This window comes from Ailuropoda melanoleuca, chromosome 1 (assembly GCF_002007445.2).
Source record: "Ailuropoda melanoleuca isolate Jingjing chromosome 1, ASM200744v2, whole genome shotgun sequence".
In the NCBI taxonomy this organism is placed as follows: domain Eukaryota; kingdom Metazoa; phylum Chordata; class Mammalia; order Carnivora; family Ursidae; genus Ailuropoda; species Ailuropoda melanoleuca.
In genome coordinates this window covers 109,440,377-109,467,133 of record NC_048218.1, presented here as the reverse complement: position 1 = coordinate 109,467,133, position 26,757 = coordinate 109,440,377, and the positions used below count along the sequence as shown (strand labels likewise).

General features: G+C 52.9%; 1 protein-coding gene across 4 annotated transcripts in view; it reads right to left on the bottom strand.

The window, feature by feature from the left end:
- Positions 1-26,757, bottom strand: part of OGDH (oxoglutarate dehydrogenase) — a 68,687-nt gene that overhangs the window by 2,160 nt on the left and 39,770 nt on the right. For all 4 annotated transcript variants that reach the window (XM_019804647.2, XM_019804648.2, XM_019804646.2 and 1 more), the window contains 16 exons: positions 26,320-26,435; positions 21,860-22,014; positions 21,588-21,734; positions 21,314-21,404; positions 20,829-21,008; positions 18,020-18,148; positions 5,758-5,937; positions 5,271-5,423; positions 4,959-5,061; positions 4,715-4,843; positions 4,368-4,518; positions 4,036-4,163; positions 3,756-3,934; positions 3,261-3,332; positions 2,783-2,911; positions 2,304-2,376 (listed from right to left, as the gene is read on the bottom strand). In XM_019804647.2, coding sequence (XP_019660206.1) covers positions 2,304-2,376; positions 2,783-2,911; positions 3,261-3,332; positions 3,756-3,934; positions 4,036-4,163; positions 4,368-4,518; positions 4,715-4,843; positions 4,959-5,061; positions 5,271-5,423; positions 5,758-5,937; positions 18,020-18,148; positions 20,829-21,008; positions 21,314-21,404; positions 21,588-21,734; positions 21,860-22,014; positions 26,320-26,435 — 2,115 coding nt within the window. The remainder of the gene's footprint in view (positions 1-2,303; positions 2,377-2,782; positions 2,912-3,260; positions 3,333-3,755; positions 3,935-4,035; positions 4,164-4,367; positions 4,519-4,714; positions 4,844-4,958; positions 5,062-5,270; positions 5,424-5,757; positions 5,938-18,019; positions 18,149-20,828; positions 21,009-21,313; positions 21,405-21,587; positions 21,735-21,859; positions 22,015-26,319; positions 26,436-26,757) is intronic.

Here is a 26,757-nt window from a genome sequence, read left to right as displayed (position 1 = left end):
TTCCAGCCTCGTACTGGAAGTCCCAGCCAGAGCAGCTGGGGGAGAAGATAAAAGGCCTCTAAATTGGAAAGGAAGAGATAAAATTATCTGTGTGTGGATGACATGATGTCATATGTAGAAAACCCCGAAATTAGAATAAACGAACTCAGCAAAGTTGCGGGATAAAAAAATCAACACTCAGAGCTCAGATGCATTTTTGCACACTAACAATGACCCATGCAAACACAAACAAGAAAAGTCCGTTTGCCACAGCGCCAAAAGGAATGAAACACTGAACAATAAGTGAAGACGGGGAAGACATGTACACTGAAAACAGCAGGCGCTGCTGGAAGAAACTGAAGACACGAGCCATTGAACAGCGTCTGTGTTCACCCACGGGCAGGGCTGCTGCTGCTACGATGTCCACAGTCCCCAAAGCTATCTATAGAGTCAGTCCTACCAAAACCCCAATGACGGGTTATTCTGCAGACACAGAGAAATCCATACTAAAATTCACGGAATCTCAAAGGCCCCTGAAGAGCCAAAGCGATCCTAGAACAGGAGAGTGAGGCTGCAAGAGGCACAGTCCGCGACTTCAGAAGCCGTCACGGAGCCACAGCACCCAGAACCGTAAAGCACTGGCACGGACACACGCAGACCACGGACACAGAGCCCCAACCACTCAGTGGGGAAGAGAGGGAGTCTTTTTGGCAAATGCTGGGAAACCGGGATGTCCATATGCAGAGGAAGGACCCTCATACCACATGAGAAAATTAACCCAAAATGTGCTAAAGACTTCAACATATGAACCTCCATGATAAAACTCTTGGAAGGAAACAGGGCAAACGCTTCACTACAGTGGGTGTGGCAGTGATTTCCCGGAAGTGATGCCAACGGCACCAGCAACGAAAAAGAAAAATAGACTTCACGAAATTTTAAACATTTTGTGCATCAAGAGACAACATACCGGGGGGCGCCTGGGAGGCTAAGTCAGTGAAACATCTGCCTTTGGCTCAGGTCATGATCTCAGGGTCCTGGGATCAAGCCCTGTGTTGGGCTCCCCGCTCAGTGGGGGGTCTGTCTGCTTCTCCCTCTGCCTCTGCCCCTCCCCCCTCACTCTCTTTCTCTCAAATAAATAAAATCTAAAAAAAAAAAAAAAGTAAAGCACACAGAATGGGAGAAAACAGCTGCAAGTCATCTATCCGGTGCTGGATTAGTAGCCAGCATAGAGAGAGAACTTCTAAGATTCAACAACAATGCAAACAACCCAACTGAAAATCAGGCAAAGGGCTGACAGACACTTCTCTAAAGCAGATACCAGCCACAGATGAGTGGGAAGAGGCTCACCATCACTGGTCTGCAGGTAAATGCAAATCAAACCACAACAAAGACCAAGCGCTGATGTGGACGTGGAAAAGCTGGAACCCTTGCGAGTGGAGGTGGGGAAATAAAAAGGCACAGCTGCTGGGGAAAGTAGTACAGAGGTTCCTCAAAAACCTAAAGACAGAATCACTGTAGGACCCTGCGGTTCCACCTCTGGGGATACGACCCAATGAACCGAACACAGGTTCTGGAAGAGATACCCGCACACCCACACTCACATCTGCATCCTTCACAATCGCTCCAAAGTGGAAGCAACCAATGTCCACCGATGCACAAACAGACACAAGTGGTTCATCTGCACGCTGGAATCTTACTCAGCCTTTAAGCGGGAAGGGGTTTCTGACGTGGGTGCAAGGAGCAGACCCAGGAGGACACCTGCCGCACACCCGCATGTACACGCGGGGCCTCTGACAGCCGAGACCAGAGACAGAAAGCGGGAGCTCTGGAGGTAGCCGCACAGCTGTGTGAGCGTGCTTAACGCTCACGAGGTGCACATGTAAAAACACTTACACCTTAAATTTTATGTGTGCTTCACCATAATAATGATAAATGGGAAAATGAACCAACCAAGGAGGGTTTCACCTTGACTGACAACTAAGGGGGCTCCACAGCTGGGAGGAGGTGGGCTCCCCCAGCCCAGGGAGCCTGGGGACACACTGCATGCCCTCCGGGAGCAGCGGCTGGGCAGTGGGGGGACTCTACTCTGAGGTCAGACTTGCTTCCCCGCCTCTAAAGGAGGCCTGGGGCACACCCAGGTGAAGGCCGCAGACCCAGGTGGGGCGCAAGACACACCTTCTGAGTAACTCACAAGCAAGCTCTGACTTGTGGGCTGTCATGTTCAGTGGTCTTCACCCAACAATCAAAAAGGTGGCAAGGGCCACAGTGAGACCCTCAGGTACAGGCCCTGAGCCCCACAAAGCGGCAGCCTGCTCCATACCCACCTGAGAGCATCTCATCGAAGTTGGTTCTGGCCTCGGGGTGCCGTAGCAGGGACTTGGGGGTGAAGATGATTAGCTGGAACAGAGAAGCACAGGCCCGTGATGGATCAGGCCCCACGGGTTCCAGAAGGAGGCCCAACAGTGTGGTGAGGACGGCCCCCGTGCATCTCCAGGCTGGGGACGGGTCAGGAGGAACCGGGACGAAGCTGCTTCCCGTTCAGCCGCACATGCACTCCTCCAGGATGTGTCCCAGCCTACTGAACCCCGGTGTCCCCACCTTATACCTGGGAGAGAGCCCCCGGCCCCTCCGCGGGGCCCCCACCCGGGGCCAGGGCTGTCTCGACCTGTGGGCCCTTCACACACCCTTCTACTCACCGTTCAACACCCTGCCCAGGAGCCTGCTGGCTGGGACCCAGTGCACCACCACCCACCACCCACTCATGCATCCATACTCCCACTGGGCAGGGACGCCCCCAACTGACTGGCTTCCGGAAGGGCAGGAGAATCTGACGCCGCAGCACGTGGAAGAAGTTGCCAGGAGTGGAGCAGTTGACGACGACCCAGTTGCAGTCATATAGCTGGTTTATGTCGAAGTTGGCTTCCTCCAGGTTCTGCAGCTCAAGGGAGAGGCCGGAGGCCCGGTGGACTGAATCCCTGCCGCGGGGCTGCCCCAGGGAACCCCGCCAGGACCTCACGCGGTAGGTTCTCTGTCCCACTCCATCCCTCCCGCTCCTCTGGAGACCATGGGTTCTACCTACAGCCCAGACTGATTTGCCTCAGAAACTGGCTCCCAGTCACCCTGTGCCAAGTCTTAACGCTCCGCCGAAACCAGCCCAGAGGAGCCTGAGTTCTTTCCTCTAAGACGTCTGCCCAGACCCAGTGCAGACAGCTGCTCCTCACACAGCAGCAGGAGGGGGACTGTCACTTTGGGGGGCGAGCAGGAGCCGCCACTCTGCTCACCGGCAGGACGTCCGGATCATCATTGCACATCTGCAGGAACCGCTCTGGCCGGGCAGAGGAATGTTCCGGGCCCTGGAACCGGACACACAAGTTATGGTTTGTGAGCTCTGTAGAGGTGCGAGGTGCACTCGCCACGTCTCTTCCTTAATGGACTCGGGTCACTTCTGGTCTGAAAAATGCTGAGCTGCGTTGACCCGCTGGTTCTTCCACCCCTTCCCCTCCCCCAGAGTGTGGAAGGGCCCACACCCCGGCTCTGCACGGTTTCCAACCCCCAGTCCTGAGACGGTCTCCCACAGGGCCTCTGCAGCGAGGTGAGCAGGGGTGTCTGAGCCAGGACGGCCGGCACCGGCACCCCTGCTTCTCACCAGAGGTGGCTCAGGACCCGACAGCTGCCCTTGGAGATGGGGGCACACCACACAGTGCCGCACCAGCTTCTGGGGCCAGCATCCCAGGCTTGGTGGAGAGGGCTGGGCGGCAGGGGGGGGGGCGGCTCACCATGCCCTCCATGCCATGGGGCAGCAGCAGCACGATGCCATTCTGCCGCACCCACTTGGCCTGTCCCGGGCAGATGAACTGGTCGATGATGCACTGGGCCGTGTTGTGGAAGTCACCAAACTGGGCCTCCCAGAGGACCAGGGCGTTAGGGCTGGCCATGGCAAAGCCCAGCTCAAAGCCTGCAGAGCAAGGAGGTGGCACCGAAGTCAGCAGGCGGGTGGGGCGGGGGCTGCGGCGGAACAGGCGGCAGGGACGAGGGCCTGTGGGCTGGGGCACTCACCCAGGACCCCATACTCGGACAGCGAGCTGTTGCACACAGTGTAGGGGGCCTGGTTGGGCCACAGGTGGTTCATGGGGATGCAGGTCTTCTTGTCCACGTTCTGGTCGTGGAGCACATGGTGGCGGTGGCTAGGGACAACAGCACAGATTAGGAGGCAGGGGCGTCTGTGCTCCGCCCAGACACGCAGGCCCAAGAGGCGGCCACCTCTCCGCGGAAGTGTCCACGCCAGAGCAGGGGAAGGGTGCTTCTGGGCCCACACAGATTTTCTTCTTGAGAAATACCAGAGCCCTCCCCTTCTGTCTGCCGCGCCACAGGAACCCTGAGAGCGTTACCTAAAGGTGCCGCGCTCCACGTCCTGGCCGCTCAGCCGGATATGGATGCCCTCCTTCAGGAGCGAGCCGAAGGCCATGTACTCCGCCAGAGCCCAGTCCACGGTCCTGTTCTTCACCAGCTCCCCGCGGGTCTTCAAGATGCGGCTCAGCCCTGCGCAGACACGGCGCTCACCAGCCGCCCCACACGCCCGCTCGTGACCAGAGCAGTGCCTCAGCGGCCTGGCTGGCAGCTGTGATGTCCCACCCTGTCCTCCACCAGGGGGGTGGAGGACTACGGGGCCTGCCCCATGATGGAGAGAAGTCCAGGGACGTGGCCAACACTTCCACAGGTCAGTGGGTGTCCTCACCTCCATGAATGGTGAAGTTCTCCACGGGCACAGAGCTGGCCACATTCCCGATGTGTGTCAGGATGTCTTCTGTCAGGCCCGTGGAGGGGCAGGTCATGCTCCTTGGCTGCCCATCCAGGGTGAAGAAGCCTAGGGCAGGAGGATGAGCTGACATACAGCACCACTCTTCCAGGAACCAAGCGGGACCCCCCAGGGAGTGTGGAGGGGGCGGGGGAGAGGGGCACAGGTGACGTCCCTTGCTCACCGGGCCAGGGGGAGTCCAGCCAGTGCTTGATGTGCAAGATCTTCTCGTCCTTGGATCTGGTGAAGGCCTCCTCACAGATCTTATCGTATTTGGAGATCTCCTCCTGGAGGGTCGGGCAGAGCACAGCTGTCGGGGGGCGCTCCACACAGGCCCCCCACGTGCACCACCGCTCTGAAGCCCGCGAGAAGCCTGCTGTGTTACCATCTTCGCCCTCAGCACTGCTTCATTGTGTCTGTTGGCTGCAGGGCTGCTCGGAGTCAGAGCCCGGTCCCCACCTGGCCTCTCTCTACCCCTCCCGAGGCGGAGACGCACCTCGTACTCGGGCTGGTTGACCACGCCCTGGGACACCAGCAGCTCAGCGTACTTCTGCAGCACGGGCTTCTGCTTGCGGATCTGCTTATACATGAGCGGCTGCGTGAACATGGGCTCGTCCATCTCGTTGTGGCCGTTGCGCCGATAACACACCTGGATACAGCACGGACATGCCGGCATCAGGGACCCACCAGCACCTGCCCGCTCTCCTGCACGGCGCCCCAGTGCACCTCCTCTACAATCTAGACCTCCTTCACAGCAGAGTCGCTGTCCCAGGGGATGAGATGAGTGACCTGGGGACACCCTGGCACAAAACTCTAACTACTTTCTTTCCCGGCATGGCTCACCCAGGCTGGGACCTCAGGAGCCCTGGGGAGGGGTGGCCAGGTGAGCCCAGGAAGGCCCTTGGACGCAGGCAGGCCCACTCTGTGCTGGAGCCCGAGTGGGGAGCAGCGTGGTGAGCCAGACACAGATGGAGGCCACTCACCAGGTCCACCACCACGTCCTTGTGGAAGGTGCTCCGCCACTCGGCCGCCACCTTGCACACGTACATGACGGCCTCTGGGTCGTCCGAGTTCACATGGAAAATGGGGGCATTCACAACACGGGCCACGTCAGTGGGGTAGGGCGAGGAACGGGCCATGCGTGGGTCAGTGGTGAAGCCGATCTGCAAGAGACATGCTGCTGGGCAGGGCTGGCTGTGGGCGGGGTGGGCGGAGCCCCACTAGCTGTCGGCCACCGGCCTCCTGAGTCCCCAAGTGGCTATTCAGGTTTTGTTGTTTCCTATTATGCAAATAAACTTCATCCATGTTCAACACATTGAGTTTGGAAGACAGTAAAACAAAATTAATTTAAACAAAGTTACACATCTTTCTACTAGCTACACTGTAAATATTTTGATGTTTTTCTTTGCGCATATACATGTATATGTATATATACATACATCCACACATGTAATATATATGTATTTAAAATTTTGGAGCTGTTCTATAACTCAGCAGTTTGTTTACTTACAATGATAAGCTAACCTTATGAGCGCTGTTTCTTTCTTTTTTTTTTTTTTAAAGATTTTATTTATTTGACAGAGAGAGAGACAGCCATCAAGAGAGGGAACACAAGTGGGGGGAGTGGGAGAGGAAGAAGCAGACTCCCAGCGGAGCAGAGGGCCCGATGTGGGGGTCAATCCCAGGACTCTGGGATCACACCCTGAGCCAAAGGCAGACGCTTAACTAAGACTGAGCCACCCAGGCGCCCCACGAACACTGTTTCTTTGAAAGGAAAATCTGAAGCCTTCATGATAGTCCTTACTTTGTCCATGTACTAAAAATTCTGTATTCATAATTTTATAACCTACATTTCCTATTGCCTTCTATGAAATACTTGCACACACACAGTGTGATAATACCACAGCAGCCATGCCTGAGCTCCACAAACAGGACCCACTTCTGCAGCCGGACCTTCGCGGCCTGAACCATACACACTATCTTTTTAGGCTTGCCCCTAACTTCACAGTTTTGATACAATTTCAGACTTGAGAAAGTTGGAAGAATAACAAAGAATTCCCACAGAGTCTTTACTCAGATTTGCCACTTGTGACTTGTTTCTTTTTGCCTTTTGCAGTCCACGCTCTTTCCCTGACATGCGTGCATGCTCACTCTTCTTCCCCAGCCACGCAGGGCTAAGTTGTAGGGGGCCCCCATTTGCTAAACCAGGGACGTCCCCTGACCAGTCTGACCAATTCCACATCCCAGCATGTGTCATCAGAACCCCAGTCTCCACACACACTCTGCCTCATGATGCCTGGCCGACCTTTCTGCCCCGACCCAGTGTCCGATCCAGCACCCCACCCTGTGCCCTCTTTCGTCTTCCTTAATCTGGAAGACTCTCCATTTCCCTTGGTTTTCACGGCACTGGCGTCTGTCCACTCTCCTACTGGGGGACACATTCCCACACAGGTTTGCTCCAGCGAACGCTGAGCTTACCTGTGTTGCTCCCGGGAAGGGTACTGCGCCACAGGCCGCAACGCCAGCAGACTGCCCTCGTACGCAGGGGCGCCACTCACGCTCCAGCCAGCAGCAAGTGAGTGCCCTCACTGCTGCCTCGCACCAGATCATGACCATTTCTCAAGGATGTTATTTTCTTGATTCTATGGTACTGCTTCCTATGGCTTTGCCAAAATTTATGCCGAGACGTCTGCTGTCGGACACATGGATTATTTCCTACTTTTGTAAGTAGCACAGTTAAGTTTCTGACAAACACAGAAAAATATTAAGCATCTGATGGCTGCCTCAGGAGAGAATTTCAGAAGGTAAATCCTAGGTACGTTCTTAGAACAAGAGCGTCAGGAAAGCAGCCACCTCTTTTCTTGCTACAGATCTCACTGGCCTGTCCCCACACCAGGTCATGATCCGTGGTGTCCAAGTGTCAGTGAAGAGAGTAAAGAAAACACAAGCAGAATAGGAGCTCTCAGGGAAGTCTGGGAATTCTAACTGCTTTAATGTAATCTCTTTAACACACTGACTAGAGAAAAGGTTAGAAATGGTCAGGAACCGAGGAGAATTAAAAAATGATGTCCCAGGGAGAATTCTGATGAACATGTCTTGAACAATGTCATTGCCCCATCTGGGTCTCCTCATTTAGGGAAACGAGTGTAGGGAACTGTTAACAGGTGGTCACGATACGCACGTTGTTTCTAGAACCTCACAGAAGTGAACTGCTTTGACAAGGTAAGACCTCAGTCTGCTGGCTGCCCTCCAAATAGCCACTGCTGTTACCAGTTTCCGTGTCTTCAAGCACATATGGACGTGCACAGGCACACGTGTGGGGCTGTGCACGCACATGGACATAGGGAGACAGGTGTGTACGCACACTGCTCTCTACATTCCCCCACTTAACAGATCTTGTAGATCATTTCAAGTCTTTTTTTTTTTTTAAACATTTTATTTATTTAGGGGAGCCTGGGTGGCGCAGTCGTTAAGAGGAAGAAGCAGGCTCATAGCGGAGGAGCCTGATGTGGGGCTCGATCCCAGAACGCCGGGATCAAGCCCTGAGCCGAAGGCAGACGCTTAACCACTGTGCCACCCAGGCGCCCCCATTTCAAGTCCTCTAAATGGTTTCACTGCATTACAGCAGTCGCTGAAGTTAACTTACACAGTGCCTACTTACGGGCCAGGCACTATTTTGAGCATTGTATATATATTCATTTTCATGTGTTAATTCATTTAAGTCTTATAACACACATATGGGTACGCCATAAATTATTTAACCAGCTCCCTATTGATCAAGTGATGAAAATTTTTATTTCTGGTCTTGGTGCATCAGTGAGGTCTTCAAAAACGGCTCTCGGTGGACATCAGGCAGTGAGTGTACCAGTGGGAAAACCTCACTAAGTGGAGCTGCTGGCTTGAGAGCCAGAGACCCCAAAGTCAAATGGTTTACTCTTGTCATCCTAGTTGGAGCCCCATCTCCTTCAACACTGCAGCTGGTCCCCAGCTAGAGCAGATATGATTGCTGGAAGGTCTTCCTTCAACCGAGATCTGCTTTCTGGGAGTTGCTCCTCACTGGTGCTAACGCCACCATCACACTTTTGCTACACGAATCCCTGATTTTGATGAAAACAGCTCTCATGCTTCCAGGGGTCTTCCGGCTTCCTGGGTCACTCCTGGTAGGGCAGTTTCCAGACACTGTGCCATCCTGCGGTACTCGCCCCTGGACATGTCTCACTTAAGTGGCACCAAAATGCTTCATAGTCTGTCCACGAGAAGCTTGAAAAACCATGGCTTACCTATACTGTACTTGTGTAATGTGATTCTTAAATTGGAACGTTATTAAATGTTTATATTGCAAAGAAGGAAGGTTTCAAATCAGTGATCTAAGAAACCAGAAAGAGGCGGCTAAATTAAATCCAAAGCAAGTAGAAAGAAAGGGCTAACAAACAGCAGAAAGCAATGAATTAAAAAACAGGGAAATACAGAAAATGTAATGAAAGCAAAGTTATTCCTTTGAAAGCAACAAATCTAAAGCCAAACCAACTAAGAAAAAAAGAGAAAAGACATGAATCATCAGTATCAGGGCAAGAGAAGGGATACCAGTACAGATTCTAATAAGAGAACATTACAAACTCTAGGACCATAAATTCTACAACCTAAAGAAGTCACCACAGCCACTCGAGAACAAACTGATAGCCTGGATGGTCTTACATTTACTAAAGAAATTGAATTTATACTTAAAACAAATGTTCTCATAGGGACTTCCACTTCTGGAAGATGAAGATGAACCTTTCCCTATTCCTCCTGCTAAGTGCAGCTCAAACTCCAGGACATCACATGCAGGACAAACACAAAACTTTGAAGGTAGACAGAAGAAGGCAGGCCAGCCTTAGGTTCCGAGGAATGACTCAGTGACAGGTTCCAAGACTGTCTGTCTCCTACCGTACCCAGCCTGGGGCTAGAGAAGCAGGTAACACAGACACATAAGCAGGCACAGATGAGGAAAAGCCAGAGGACCAAGAACAAGGCACTTAGGACACAGCATTTCTTTTTTCTAAAATTAATACTGTTGTATTTTTGAGATTTTAAATTTTAAGTTATTTATTTATTTTAAAGTAATCTCTACCCCAACGTAGGGCTTAAACTCCTGACCCTGAGATCAAGAGTCACATGCTCTGGGGGCACCTGGGTGGCTCAGTTGTTAAGCATCTGCCTTTGGCTCAGGTCATGATCCCAGGGTCCTGGGATAGAGCCCTGCATTGGGCTCCCTGCTCAGCAGGAGCCTGCTTCTCCCTCTCCCACTGCCCCTGCTGGTGTTCCCTCTCTCGCTGTGTCTCTCTCTGTCCAATCAATAAACAAAATCTTAAAAAAAAAAAAAAAGTTGCATGATCTGCCCACTGAAGCAGCCAGGTGCCCCTAGGAGACAACATTTCTAGATAATAACCACTCTGCCAGCTCACGGCCTTCGCCCACCCTCACCAACAAAGGCTGGGGTGGGGAATCCAGACAGACAGCAATGAGGTGGTTAGGCATCCACCCCCTCCCTGGTGTCAGTGGAGGCCACACGGGGAGCAGCATCAAAGTGTCTGTGCCATCCTGCCTGCCCTCCCCCGCCTGGGTCACGGAAGATATGGGTGGGAAACCTGGACTTCCACCCCCACCTGAGATGCCCAGGAGGTGAGTCCTAACAGAAGATTTAAGTAAGAGCCGAGTCTCGACACAAAGCCCAAGATGTCCTGGTTTCATCTGAAAACCAACAACCAGAAAAACCTCAGGTTGAATGAGAAAAGCAATCATCAGAAGCAACACCAAGATGACATGGATCTTAGAATTATCTAACAAAGACATTAAAAAAGACATCATAAAAATGCTTTGATGAAAATTATGAACATGTCTGAAACACATGAAAAAATAAAAACTCTCAGCAAAGACACAGAGAGAAAGACATGAGAGTGAAGTGAAAAGTTTAGAACTGAAAAATAAAAAATGCTGGGGGCGTCTGGGTGGCTCAGTCAGTTGAGCGTCCCATTCTTGATTTTGGGTCAGGTCATGATCTCGGTGTCGCAGGATTGAGCCCTGCGTCAGGCTCTGTGCTGAGTATAGAAGTCTGCTTATGATTCTCTCTCCTTCTCCCTCTGCCCCTCCAACCTGCTCGTGCGCTCTCTCTCTCTCTCAAAAACAAACACAAACAAAAAAACGGGGGAAAAACCTGAATGGAGATCTCTACAGCAGAATGGGGGTAGAGAGGAAAGAATCTGTGACCTTGAGGTCACCCCAAATCTCAACAAATGGAGAGTCTGAGGGGAATGAGAGGCTGTAACAACAGGTCTGACGCTGGTGCCACTGGAGACCCAGAAACAGAAGGGGTGGGGCTGAATAAATACCTGAAATAAGAAATACCATCTGTAGGAATAAATGTACCAAGGAGGTGAGAGAACTGTCCTCTGAAAACTGTAACATGTTGATGAAAGAAACTGAAGGCAACAGAAACAAATGGAAAGACATACCATGCTCATGGATTGGAAGAATTAATATTAAAATGTCCACACTGCCCAAAGCAATCTACGGATTCAACGTAATCCCTATCAAAATACCAGGGGGGGTTTTCACAGAAATAGAGCAATCGATCCTAAAATGTACATGGAATCACAAGACCACGAATAGCCACAGCAGTACTGAGAAAGAACAGAACTGGAGGTGTCACGTTGCCTGATTTCAAACGATACTGCAAAGCTGTAGTAACCAAAACAGTGTGGTGCTAGCATGAAAACAGACACATAGACCAAAGGTACAGAAGAGAGAGCCCAGAAACAAACCCATGCCTACATGGTCAATTAAGTTATGACAAAGGAGTGAAAAGTACTCAATGAGGAAAGGACAGTCTCTTCAACAAATGGTGTTGGTAAGACTGGACAGCCACATGCAGAAGAATGAGACTGGACCACTTTCTTATACCACACACAAATATAAACTCAAAATGGACTTGAACGTAAGACCTTTTACTCCCAGAGGAAAACACAGGCAGTAACTTCCTGGACATCAGTCTTCATAATTTTTGGGATATGACACCAAAAGCAAAGATAAACCAGTGGGACTACATCAAAATAAAAAGCTTCTGCACAGCCAAGGAAGCCATTAACAACGAAAAGGCAGCCTATGAGATGGGAGAAAATATCTGCAAACCATATGTCTGATTAGAGACTTATACCCAAAATACATAAAGAAATGATACAAATTAGCAAAAAGCAAATAATACAATTTAAAAAAAGGCAGAGGACCCGAATAGACACTTTTCCAAAGAAGGCATACAGATGGCCAACAGACACATGAAAAGATGCTCAACATCACTGATCATCAGGGAAATGCAAATCAAAACCACAAGATACTCCCTCACACCCATCAGAATGGCGAAAAATAACAACACAGGAAACAGGTGTTGGCAAGAATGCGGAGAAAGGGGAACCCTCGTGTACTGCTGGTGGGAATGCAAACTGTGGACAATAGTATGGAGGGTCCTCAAAAAGTTAAAAATGGAAATACTGTGTGATCAAATAATGCCACTTCTGGGTATTTATCCTAAGAAAACAAAATCGCTAACTCAAAAGGATACATGTACCCCTATGTTCACTGCAGCATTATCTACAATTGCCAAGTATCCATCCATGGATGAATGGCTAAAGACGTGGTGTAGAGATACAAAATACAGTATTATTCAGAAATCAAAGAAGGAAATCTTCCATCTGTGACAACACGTATGGACCTTGAGGGCACTACATGAAGTGAAATTAGTTGAAGACTTGTATGATCTCATTTGTATATAGAACCCCAAACAAGACAAAACCCAAACTCACAGATTCAGAGAACATATTGGTGGCTGCCAGAGGTGAGGGGTGGGGAGCATGGGTAAAGGGGGTAAGGTGGTTAAAAAAAAAAAAGTTTGAAAAATCCCCCAAATTTGTCAAAAGCTATAAACTTACAGATTTGAGAAGATGAATGATGCCAAGGCACTTGGGTGGGGGAAAGATCATCTTCTCCACAGGCAGTGTCTGCGTGTGAAATTCCTCCCTTGCCCCACACGCGGAAGTTAAAGCCAGTGGGTCACAGACATTAAGAGCTTCAAGGAAAACACAGGAGCAAGAAAACAAAACTTTTGTGCTTCAAAAGACATCAAAAAAGTGAAAAACCCATAGAGAGAAAATATTTGCAAATCATAAACCTGATAAAGGGCTCATATCCACAATATATAAAGAATTCTTACGACTCAATAATAAAAAAACAATCCGATTTAAGAACGGGCAGAAGAGGGGCACCTGGGTGGCTCAGTCAGTTAAGCGTCTGCCTTTGGCTCAGGTCATGATACCGAGGGTCCCGGGATCGAGTCCCGCATCAGGTTCCCTGATCAATGGGGAGCCTGCTTCTCCCTCTCCCTCTGCCTCTCTCGCTCTCTCAAATAAATAAATAAAAATATTTTTAAAAAAAGTAAAAATGGGCAGAAGATCTTTGTAGACATTTTCCCAAAGAAGACATACAGAAGGCCAACAGACATATGTGCAAATGCTCAACGTCATCAGTCATTAGGGAAACGCAAACTGAAAGGAGTTCGCACCCACTTTGATGGTTACGAGAGAAGGGAGACAAGAATGAGCGTCAGTGAAGAGGAGGGAGAACTGGAACCCTCATACATTGCTGGCAGAAGGTCAAACGGCCACCTTGGAAAAGTCTGGTGGGTCCTCACAGGGTTACACAGAGCTACCACGTGACCCCACATTTCCACTCCCGGGTATATGCCACACAGACACCTGTGCCCAGAGCAGCAGCACGTTTTAACAGCCAACAGATATAACTCGAATGTCCCTCACCCGATAAATGGGGGAATGAAACTTGCCAGAGCCATACACTAGATATTGCAGGGGCATTCATTAAAGGGATGAAATCCCGACGATAGGATTAATGGCTGCTTAGGGCTGGGGAGGACGGAGCAGGGGCGTGATGGCTAAGGGACACAGAATTTCTTGAGATGATAAAATGTTCTACAATTCTGGTGGAAGCTGTGTTGTCTGTGAAGACACTAGATGCGGCTCCACTGTATGCTGTGAGTGGGCAAATTGCGTGGTGTGTGAATGAGATCTCTGGAAAGCTGTTAAAACAAACAGAGAAGAGCTGAGCAAACCCCAAACAGGCTGAACCCAAAGACATCCATGCCAAGGCACCTCACATCAAGCTTCTGAAAATGGAAGACAAAGGGAAAAAGCCTTCCCGTAAAGAAAACTCTAGGCCCAGAGGTCTCCTACTGGCAGATTCCACTGAATGCTTACAGAGAAGTAAAACCAGTCCTACACAGACCTGTCCAGAAAACAGAGCAGGAGGGAGCACGAGGCTGGCACGACCTCGACACCAACACCAACCCCACGCAGACGCGACAAGAACACATGAGCACAGACACAAGGTTCCACCCTCAGGATGGAATCTGCCACCAGCAAACCACAGGGTGATCTTAATAAATGCAGAAAAGTGTCTGACAAAAACCACCATCCATTCGTGATAAATACCGTCCACGAATCAGGAAGAGAAGGGAGCTCCCTTAGCCCGCAAAGGACACGGCAGAAAACCCACAGCAAGCACCACAGTGAATGGTGCACCAAGACCGAACGCTTTTCTCCAAATCGGGACGAGGATGTGCTGTCCACGCTGCCCACTTCTGCACAGTGCTGGCCACACCACAGGCTGAGAAACAGAAATGTAAGGCACTTATCTACAAGCATTGGAAAGGAAGAAACAAAACTGTCTCTCATGGAGACATGACTGTTTATACAGAGATTCCACAGTATCGCAAACAAATTACTAAAAGTGAGTTTAATAAGGTTGTGGCATAAAAAACACAAAACTGAATTCTATTTCTATGTCCTGGTAACAATCAGAAATGGAAATTGCTAAAAAGTATTATTTACAATACCATCCAAACAATCAAATATTTAGGAGTAAGCCTTACAAAAATGTGCAGGATCTGTATGCTGAGATCTACAAAATACCTGTTAGAGGGGAAAAAAAATAAAATAATTCAGAAACCTACTGTATTGTCAGATGAGAAGGCTCAGTATTGTGAAGGCTACAATTCTACCCAAACGGATGTATGCTGATTCCACAGACTTCTAATCAAAACACTAGCAGAGCTTTCTTTGTGGAAATCGACAAGCTGACTATAAAATGTATACGAAAAAGCTAGTGACAGAATCGCCACAACAAGTTTAAGAAGTAAGAAAGTTGGAAGACTTGCTCCACAGTTTCCAGACTGATGGCAGAGCCATGGTCATCAAGGGGGTGCGGTGTCGGCCGAAAGGACAGACAGATCAGTGGAGAAGAACAGACCCCAGACTCGTGGTCAATTCATTTTCAGCAAAAACAGTCCTTTCAACAGATTATCCTGAAACAAGGGATATCGACATCCATCTCCAAACGCAACACAGACTTACACACAAAACATGAAACCGTGAAACTTCCAGCAGCTGAAGGGGAATCTTTGTGACCTTGGTCAAGCATACTTTTTTTAGATCTGGCATCAAAAACATGATCCACAAAAGAAATAAAATCATAAATTGGACTTCACCCACATAAAAAAAACTCCAGGTCTTTGAAAGATAATGGTAAGAGAACAAAGATAAGCCACAGAATTGAAGGAAATCTTTGCAGACACATCTCTGACATAAGGGACTTGTATCCCAGAGGCTATAAGGAACTCTCGAGATTTAGCAATAAAACCAGCAGCCTTCCCCAGCCCCCTTCTGCAGAGGATGCACAAGTAGCTGGTATGTACCAGAGAAGACGCCCATGTCTTTAGTCTTTAGGAGAAGCAAGAGTGAGCCACACACGACACTGCAGGCTGTCAGATCTGACAACACCCAGGCTAGCGAGGACACCGGCCTCATTCACTGCAGACAGCGTGGGTGTACTGGGTAAAGTCCCCTGGACAGTCACCATGTATCTGGTAATCCCAGCAACAGGTCCCCACGGAATGAGAAACTGGCATGCTCACCAAAATCGGTCCGTGAACCTTTACAGTGACTTCGGTCCTCACCGCCAAGCTAGGAACGATCCAAATTCCCACCCACTGTGGCGACCGGTTGTGCCACTGAGAACCACGCAGAGGCCGGAGGAACCGACGCCCACGAACACCGGTGAACCGAGTGGTCTCGCTGGGGGAGCGCAGCCAGTACTGCAAGTCTCCATTCACCGGCCACTGTGGCGGTGGGCGGGGAGAAGACGGTGGGGACGCGTCAGCATGCGCCCGTGTGCACCTGTCCCGGCCCAGAGGAGCACACACCAGCACGGCTGGACTCTACCGTACGGAAAGGACATCAATAAAAAGCTCATCTAAGTCCCGTGTCTACATTGAGTGCTGCTGCCTGTGGATACGTCCCGTGCCTGGGCTGAGAATCTGGTCAGGGCTTTTCCCGGGACTAGAGCCTGTCCTTTCTGCTTCCTAGGAGAAAATGCTGCAGGTGTCACGCAGCTCTTCTATTTGCCAGGATCCGGAAGAGTTTACCCCAGTGTGGAAACTACTGGAAAATTCTTCCTTCTGGTGAGCCACCCTGCGTCTTGGGCTTCCAATCACTCTGACTGACCTCTGCTGCTCTTCCTCCAGAGTGAAGACTGTTCCCCTGTTAGCACGTCAGTCCAGCCCACAAGTAAGGAGTCCACTGTGTTCTTGGTCATCTGTTCAGAACATACTGCAGTGACGCATTTTTTGTTTGGTTTCTAGACCTTTCTGTGTCTTTGACATTTTTTTCAAAATTCGTCCTGATACTGTTCTTTGAAACAAAGCACATCGAGTACTGACTCTTAAGCAAGCTATTCACTCTCTGCTCCAGTTTCTGTTCTCGAGAACGAGAACGATGCCACCCAGTGCACAGGTAGCCGTGGTACGAGCTACCATGTATGCCTAGTTTGGTGCCTGGCACACAGTAGGTGCTGTGCTGCATGTTATGTTCATGTCCGACGATGTGCCTGGCCATTCATGTTACGAGCTCTCGGGCTTATGGCAGAATGGCCGCCACGTTTACTTCCATGTTATGTTCTCCCCGCTCCCTCCCTGCATCCCGCTGGGGCAGCTCCAACTGTTCCCCACTTCCTCTAAGCCCCTTGCAGGTAGAACAAATCACGTGTGCAAATCAAACTATCTTGTCACTCCCTCGCTCCTCTCCCTCTGGTGGCCTCCTGATGCACGTGGGGCCCGACAGAAGCTGGCTGATGGCCGTGTGCTGACCAAACTTCGGTGGGGATGGCCTCGTCCCCTCCCTTGGACACAGAGACCTGCCTGGATCCCACGGTCCCCGTCATTTGCCTACTGGACCATCAATCTGCACTTAAAGATCAACCCCTGGGGGATACCTGTGCTGCCAGACCGGCACCCACATGCTCCCAAGCTGCACCGAACCGCAAGCTCCAAGGGGGTGGGAAGCAAGCCTTCTCTCTGCTGTGACCTAGTGCAGCGCCTGCACGCCAAGGCCCCAGAGTATCTGTCACAGGACAGCTCACACGAGCTGGGACAGGTGGCGGGAATAACAGACATGATAGGGATAGGTCAGAACTGGGCCAAAATATCCCCTCATAAGAGTGTTCATCACAGCATTACTCAAAACAGTTGAGAAATGAGAATCCCAGAACTCTAACAATGTGGCAACATCTGTTTTATGAAACAACCCATGACAACGATTTCCATTAAAATTACTATTTTAAGGGGCACCTGGGTGGCTCAGTCAGTTAAGCATCTCCCTTTGGCTCAGGTCATGATCCTAGGGTCCTGAGATCAAGTCCCACATCAGGCTCCCTGCTCAGTGGGGAGCCTGCTTCTCCCTCTGACCCTCCTCCCCACTTGTGCACTTGTGCATGCGTACACTCTCTCTCTCAAACAGATAAAGAAAATAAAATCTTTAAAATTAATATTTTAAGAGTATATAAAGACATGAGAAAATAATGAGATGAGTGAGAAACAGGTATAACACCATGTATAAAACCTCAGTTTCGTAAATGAGAACAGCCACCTATACGCTTGTGGGGCTGGAAGAAAATATTCCAGCGTAACGTCACTTGTCTTAAATAACGTCATCAAAATCTCCCCTTTCTAAAAAATGTTTTCTGTGTTGTCCACATGTTTTATAAAAGACACATCTTTATAATCCGAGAACAACTGTCTTAAATAACTGTGTCAGACGGCTGTGAGCACAGAGCCCTCAGGGGGTCTCTGGCCTCCGTGGCCCCGGTTACCTGGTTGTTGACGACCACGTGGACGGTGCCGTGAGTCGTGTAGGAGGGCAGGTCGCTCAAGTGGAAGGTCTCATATACGATGCCCTGACCGGCAAAGGCGGCGTCTCCATGCAGAAGGATGGACATGACCTGCAGACATGCAAAGCAGCCCCCAAATGGAACACAGCCCTGCTCGCCATGGCCGCAAGGCCCACCAGAGACTGAGTCATAGCCTGCTTTTCCAGAACCAGTGCGTTTTGAGATCATTTCAAACTTAGAAACAAAAACAAAGTGGTAGGAGAACACAAGACCCCCAGACCCTGCCCGAGCCCTGCCCTGCTCCATTGGCATACCTGCCACTCCGCCACCATCTGCTGCAGAGCACACGGATGCCACGCTGGTCATGGCCCATGGGACCCTTTCAGCAGGAGAGCAATGCTGGCCAGGTTCCGACTGGGAGGGGCTCATTGCCTCTCCTATCTCCACAGGCCTTCATGACCAGACCCAGGAATGGCGTGCTCCACACCAGGAGACGCCCCAGCTGGTCTGCCCCACCCCAGCAGGTGTCCCTGTGCTCGCCTGGACAGGGAGCCGGCTCTGTGTCTCCCTTCCACTCACTGGTCCCCCTTGGTCATGGGAACATCTGGGTCCCACTCCTCACCAACCCCTGCCCGGCGGCCGCAGCGGCCTCTCTTGGGCACTGCCAGGCATCCCTCCTCCATGTATCTGCTGGTGTTCTGCAAGAGCCTCCCCTTCTTGCCTTTTACTTGCATTCACGTGTGCTCACGGGTTCCTGTTCTATTCAATTGGCCATAACTGACTCATCACAGTGACTGTGCGGCTCCAATCGTCCCACATTCGGCGGGGGAGCCCCGTGTCATCTAGACGGTGGCCTCTGGCACAGCAGAGCCTCCAGCCTCATGGCGTGCGGCCCCACATGGCCTGGAAGGAGACACTTCTCCGGGAGTTGCTTCCCCCTGCAGGGACGGCCGGGAGACCAGGCTGCGCGCACAGGTGTTGCTCAGCGTCTGTGTCCACGGGAGGACGGTGATGCTGCCGTGTGCAACCCAACTCTGTTCCAAGCCGTCCTCCCTCCGCATCCACGGACACCTACACCTCGAGACACCACTCTCGCTGCTCCTGCTCTTGGAAGCCCTCATGTGTCCCCTGCCAGGAGGGGAAGGCCTACCGTGTCCTTTCTGGGGACAAAATCTGGATTTGTTAAATGGAACCCCATGTGTTCTGCCTCTGGCTGTAGGCTTGTACAGGGGCCTCTTTGGTGGGGTGGGTAGGAAGGCCACGGGGAGTCTTGCCAGAGCCTTCTCTGCACACGCTTGGCTTCCCACTGTCGGGCGCTTTGGGGAGCCTCCGTCTGGATCTCCTGTGGAGGTCAAACTGGGACCCTTGCCAGGCTGCACGGCTGTCCCTGAGGCTCCCTCAGCATGGTGCTGGGTGCTGACACCACAGGGCCCACTGCTCCTTGGCACCCTAGCGCCCAACCTAGACCCTGTAGGAGCAAGTCTCTGGGCAGGCAGACCGACCTGCTGCACTGGGGGCTGCTTCCCCACAAACACCCCAGGGCCCAACAGGGTCAGGTTCCGTCTTCTCCCAGGTTACAGAACAACCCTGGTCAAGTGTACAAAGGGTACATAAGTCTTCTGAAATGTGCAATGTCATGTTAACAGACTCTAGCTCCCTGAGTCCTCAGTTTAACAGAAATCAGCTATTTGCTGGGGGTTTTGGATGAGCAGCAAGGAGAATAGGCATGAAGGACTGTGGGGTCTGGATCCACGGCTGGGGGTGGGTGAGAGTCAGAGCGACTCCCACACAGAGGTGGGAGCTTGAGGGACGGGCTGTCTGCACCAGGCAAGAGCCCTCCTGAAAACTAGTGCCTGGCAAGCATGTGGGGCTAACCAGCCTGTCCTGGCCTCACGTCTCATGGCAGGACTGATAGCTGCCATCACCTGGAGATTGTTCAATGTCCTTCGGCTTTCACCTTGCGATTCATTGCTTTACAGGACGTGTCCAGCACTCCAAGTGAGCGCTGCTCGAGGGCTTTTTGTCTCACTTACAAATAAGGACATTGCACAGACTTTCCTGCGATGCTGTTCCCCCACCTGGCTCCACATGCCGTGTCCTAGCCGAGGACAGCGGGAATGCTGGAGGCCCTGGTGACACCCCTCCCTCCCCAGCCACCGTGTTGTTGCTGCTCCCAGCAGCCGCATGGGAGGTCCCCCTCCACCTGGAGCGTGACCTTCACAACCTGACAGCCTCCCCGCGGGCCATGCCCCTTCTCTGCATGGGCGGGGGTGCCCATCAGCGCAGGAACCACTTCCTGCCCCGACGTCATACCTGGCCCAGGCTCATCACTGCCGACAGCAGTTTCCTGGGTCACTCTCCGAGCGCGGAACTAGTGGACCCACGATACTTCGAATTATGGAACTTCAAATAAGCTAACAATGGGCCCCACCTCTAGAGAGTCTGCCTCCTCTAAGGGCACCTCCAGGCCGGTGCGCCCCATTCTGCCCCCGGCACCCCAACCCACCTCCACCTCACTCCCGTCTTTCACCCCCGGAGAAGGTTCTTACTTGCAAGCCTGGCTTCACCACAGGTGTGACGACGGGAGTGCCTCCCCCCGCCCCCGAAGCTCACCACCTAGGAGGGAGCACCTCGGAGGCACAACTGTGTCAGTATCTAGGACTCCACCAAAGACTGTTCAGAATACTTCGTTACATTCCAGAAACCTGAGGTGGGAGACTTGACTGGGGCTCGGAGCCCATCCCGGACACTGTGGCCTCAGGGCTGCCCTGGCCGGCCCCCGCGGCCTTACCTTCTTCCCCTCCGTGTCCCCGCAATAGAACTGCTCGGCCTTCGTCTTGCCCATCACCACGGGGTCGGCGGCCTCAAGGTGGGAAGGGTTTGCCACCAGTGAGAGGGTGATGTTCCTGTCGGTCACGCGGTTGATCCGCCGGTGGTACATGCCCAGGTGGTACTTCACGTCCCCAGAACCCTGCCACACAAACACGGGGCTTTATTCCTGGAGGGAGGGGGACGCTCAGGCTTCACGACCCCTCTGCTCTGTGCTATTTCTACTCCCAGAACCCCCCTTCCTGAAGGCATGGGAAGGTTTTTCCCCGGATGGCTCCCACCCATGGCCCTGGGAGAAGGGCCTTGCCCTCTCCGGGAGGACTGTGGCTGCCACCTCTTGTGACAGTGTGGAGGCCCCCGGCCCCTGCGGAGGGCACGGCTCTTCTGAGCAACAAGTGGCACTGAGGGTCTCGGGTGGGTTTTTTGAGAAGAAACCAGCGGCCTCACCTCATCGGCTGCTTCCAACTTGGAATCGAACTGACAGAAAATCTGCTCCAGCTCCTTCCTGATGACGTTGGCAAGCACGTTGAGCCGCCCCCTGGGACACAGAGGCAGGTGAGCCCGAGGCTACGGCGGTGGGAGGAGGGCAGGTGGAAAACAGAAAGGCCGTGGCCCGTGGGGAGCACTCTGCCCTCAGCCTCTGCTCTGCTAACCCCCTCTGCTGAGGCCCCACAGGGCGGGGGTGGTTAGGGGCACGGGTACCGGGGCGGTGGGCACACACCTGTGGGGCATCCCCATGATCACGTAGTCCACCCCATTCTCGCTGGACTTGTCGATGATGGTCTTGAGCGCAGGGATCAGCACCTCGCACCCTTCCAGACCAAAGCGCTTCTCGGATGACCACTTTCGCTGCAGGAAGTCCTCAAACCTGGCCAGGGACCGCCATGTCACCTGGGCCAGTGCCACTGCCAGGGTCGGTGGCACCCTGACCTCCCGCGGAGAGACGGGACAGTACGCTCCCCAGCCCCGGCCTGCCCTGCACGCAGCCCGCACCTGGTGGACCGCACGAGCCTGGCCAGCAGGGTCCGCTTCTCCTCGTTGGTGAACTGCATGATCCCGGGCGTCTCAAACTTCTGCCGGATCCACTGGCACTGCTCCAGGTCATTGATGAACATGAACTCCACCCCGATGTGCTGACAGTAGGCCATCTGTTTCACACACACACACCCCATCAAGGGCTGCTCACCCCGGGTGTCGACTGCCTATCCAGCCAGAAAGCTGGCAGGAACAGGGGTCTCCCTCTCAAAGACAGCGGAGCCAGCTGTGGTGCCAGGCCAGGCCCACAGCCCCCTCACTCCCAGCGGGCCCACAAGATGCTTTGTGCGGGTCGCGCTGAGCCCAGAGAGCAGGGAGGGGACAGCAAGAACTGTGAGGCCAAGGCACTTTCCTTTGTGGCAGGAAAATGGAGGCACCAGCCAGGGGATGGACACTTCTGGGAAGCCAGCTTCCCTGACCTCAAGGTTTCGACTGCGGCCAGTGCCACGAGAGAGAAGGGACCGTGCTACTGGTGGGTGACAGAGCTCAATGGCCACTTAAGACTCGCAGGTGCTTAGATTTTAAATTCTGCTTTTATTAAATGACCCCTCCTGGGAAGACTGCGTCCTACAGAAGTGTGACTGCACACATTACAAAGCAGAGGGCCCTGGACAGAGCAGGTGTGTCCCATCCACGGCACTCACGTTACAGCTGGGAGGGAGGCCGTGTGTCCTGTGGGAAGCATGGGCTCAACGGAAAGGAAGTTGGAGTGGGAGAGGGCAGGAAGGCCACAGGAGGGCCCGGCCTCAGGGTGCGGGCCTTCGCAAGGGCCAGCGCCTTCCTGAGGCAGGTGACCAGGGCCCTTCTTCTTCCTCCACCCACCAGCTGTCCAGGGTGACAGTAAACCCCAAATCAGCACCGGAGTTAAAGAAGGAAGCACCCTGCCGTGGCACAGGGAGGATTTATAGACCCCAAAACCATCTCCAGCAGCCACAGCGTCCAAGCACTCAGACCACCAGGCTCTGCTCAGAGCTTCCATGCATGCTCCATTGGTTTCCACAACGGACATGGAACCGGTTGGCAAGGTGCAGGGCGTGGATGTGCCCTGGACCCCTTACTCCTGTCTTCAGAGCAGGGGTGGGCATTTCTGCACGGAGCTCCATGATTACAAAACAAAGGAAGGTCTGCCTGAGCTCACAGTAACCGCCAAGCACTACGTGCGCCATCGTCCTGGCCAAGAGAGGAAGATCTTGCCTAAGGATGAAGAGGAAGCATGCTGGGAAGGGCCTTGGTGCTTCTATGACGACAGCATCTCAGGTGATAAACGGGGAATGCAAGAAGCCTGGGGATAGGCCTGCTGCGCTGTCTTCCCTGACTGCAGAGTCCGCACCAGCCCCTGCTTCTGCCTGAGCTTCATGGTCCCAAATGTGCTAAGCCACAGAACAAGTCACATGGCCCAACCAGACTGCCTGTTCACAGGAACCCTCCTCCTCTGTCAGCTTAAAAAAGGTTTTCCTGGGACCTAAATCTGAGTTGCAAGGCCAGGATGGAAGGGAGTGAGTTGTAGGGGAGAGCAGAGGGAGGCTGGAAGAAGAGGGGGAGGGGAAGGGAAGGGACAGAAGGAGGAGAGGAGGGGAGACAGGGGGAGAGGAGGAGAGGGGGAGGAGGAGGAGAGGGGGAGGGAAGAAAGGAGGGAGGGGAATGGGGAGAGGGAGCAGAAGGGAGAGAGGGAAGAAGGAGAGGAGGGGAGGGAGGGAGAGATGAAGGGGAAGGGGGATGGGGGAAAGGGAAAAGGGCAAGGGGAGGGAAGAGGGAGGGGGAGGGTGAAGGGGAGAGATGGAGAGGAAAGCAGAGGAAGGGAGGGAAGAGGATGGGGGAGGGAGGAAAGGAAGGAGAGGAGGGAGGGGAAGGGAGAGGACATGGGGGAAGGAGGGAGGGGAGGAGAGAAGGGAGGGAGGGGAAGGGAGGGGAGGAGAGAAGGGAGGGAGGGAGGAGGAAGTAGGGAAGAGGGGAGGGAGGGAAAAGAAGGGAGGGGAGAGGACAGGGGTAGGCAGGGAGGGAGGGGAGGTCTCTGCACAGAGGTGGGGAGGGAGGAAAACAAGGCTCCTTGCACCCCAGGGTCACTATTTCCCTGACTTGAACAACTTAAGAGCTGGAAGGAAACAACTAGGTGGAAACTCCAGAAACTAGCGAGTCTCCATCACCACGAGCATGAGTTTGGCTTTAACTTGGACTTGTGGTTACCGGGCCCTGGATCACGTGTTGTTTTTCCTGTTCTTGGCTCAATCCCCAGGAGAAAAGGCCATGACTTTCCAGAGGCTGGTTCTTAGCTTCTCTGTCTAGCTGGAGACAGCGTGAAGGCGTCTCGAAGCTGCTCCTGCTCCAGCTTCTCAGGGGCCATGCTGTCCTGGGCCGGCCCGTGGTCCTGGCGGCTCATGCCAGCAATCTGGTGTGCACACATGTGTGTGGAGGTACACACCACTGTCAGCAACTTTGTCCAAATACCCGGAAGCCACGTGCACAGCACACAGGCTGGGATGTGGGTGCCCTGGTCAGGGGGAGCTAAGGTCCCACAGCCGGAGTCAGAGCTGCTGGGCTCTGCCCCTCCAAATGCCGGGCTCAGGGCCACGGGGGACTCAAGGCTGAGGAGGTCAAGCGTGGGGCTCTGCACACCCCGACTCCGCTCTACGGGAGGGAAGGTGCTGAAGGTGCCCTGAGAGGAGGGGGCCGGCATGGCTGCAAGTTTTCTGGCTTGGGAGGAGGGCTGAGCTCCCCACTGGAGACCGTGTAGGGGAAGGGAAGGAGGGGCAGGTGCATTGAGCCAGCTCTCATGCAGACTGCTCCAATCTCTGCTTTGAAGCAGACCAGCCCCAGGTGCCCGGGACACCCGCAGGTGGACACAGGCGCCCTGGGCTCTGAGCCTGACGTGAACAGGTTCATCTGGAGAAGGACTGGTCTACAAGGAGTGCTGTTTCTGGGGTTCAGACCAGGGGAAACCCTAGGTCAGTAATATCCCAGAGAAACAAAACATGACCACAGGAGGAATTTTAATTTTTCTAATAGAGATGAATTAACTCTCAGACTCTATTTGGTCAATTTATCAACACATTCTCTCTTCAATACTTAAGTGACTCGGATAATTTGCACTCTTTCAGAACTCAACGGCCCCATGGGGCTGCTGGCTACATTGGGATAGAGCGGGTCTAGACACTGAAGTCAGTTGTGAGGCCAGTGCAAATGGAGGAAAAGGACCACCTAGGTCCTGGGTTGATCCACTGGCTAATCCTGCCCACCCCTCCCCACCCCTCCCTGATGCTTACAACCTTTCCCCCTTCCCTCCCTGATGTTCACACCCCTCCTCATCCCCTCCTCAATGCCCACCCCCCTCCCCAACCCTCCCTGATGTCCACACCCCTCCCCCTCCCCTCCTTGNTTTTTTTTTTTTTTTTTTTATCCCTCCCCACCCACCCCCATGGTCACACCCCTCCCCATCCCTCCCTGATGCGCACACCCAGCCTCGTGTCCACACCCTCATGTTGGCACCATGTCACCGAGTGTCCACACTTTCCCAACAGCCTGTGGGGAAGTGATGAAGGCCAAGCTGAAATGCTGACACCACAGGACACTTGTCACAAGTTAAAGACAATGTCACCAACAGACGCTCAGACCTTTCTGGGCCACCACAGCCACATGTGAGCATTCTGTTCAGCAATGGGAGCATTCTGATCAGAACCCACTGGCTGGAGCAGGACCCCCTTCATCACACCCAAGTCACAGATGGGGGTGTGAGCAGCAATGCCAGTGCCCGGCTTGGAGGGCCCTGCTACTGGGTGTCATGAAGCTGGGGCTTGCCAGGGACACCAGGTGCCCCCGCAATCCAGACGTGCGTGCCTGACAGCACCCCAGGTGACGGCATGGTCCTTTCTGGGGAACCCCATTCCAGAGTACTTGTTTCCTCCATCTGTCTTCATGGGCAGCGTCAGCATGGACCCCCCACCCTGTACGGACGAGGAGCTGGACACAGGCAGGTGGCAGCGGAGCCCCGTGTAGCCGCTGCGCATGTGTGCGGCGCCCAGTGTGCTCCGTGTGAACCAGGTCCAGAAAGGAGAAGGAAGAGAAAATAGCAGAAGGGCGGGCGAGCAGAGAGACCTCTGTCTGGGGTGGGGAGTCCCGCTCTAGCCACAGCCCAAGGCTCCTGGTCCCTGCTGGCAGACCGTGGGTTCCGGGGGACCTCCGCACCTGAAATAAGCTCCCACGGAGAACGAAACGCACAGGGACGCTTTTTCTCCCTTACGGTTGATGGTAAAAATGAAAAGCATGAATTTTTATCTACAAAATAGCAAAAAAGCTCCCCTCTTTCTTACACTTGAAAACAACGGAGTACCAAGAGCAATAACCGCCCTGTCGGGAGGCCTCCTGCCAACACAGGTTTTGGGCAAGTGCACGAGATTTCTGTGGATGCCGGCGCGTCCCCTTACCTCCAGCCGCCGGATGATCTCCCGCAGAGGAAGAGCTGACTCCTGCCCCCCGATGAATGTGGTGGTGGGCAGGTGGAAGACTTTGTCCAGGTCGGACTCATCCAGGCCATAGAACCCTGCAGGGGTGAGGAGAGACGGGCACAGCCACACGGAGGCCACAGTTTATGGAAAGGGGAAGGGACTCCCCAGAGGAGAGAAAAGAGAAGAGGAAAAAAATCATAAAAATCTCTGATATACGTGAAAATAGGTAATATTTTACAGCCAGAAACACAAACTTTAGCAACAAACAGAAGCTGAGAATATTACTAGCATCACAGCTAAACAAGAATAGAATTCATATTATGCGTGTACTAGTCCAGTGCACCAATTATTCATAATTTAGAAATAAACGTATTTCAAGGTCCCAGAGACACAAATTTTGACTTGAAAAGGCACTGG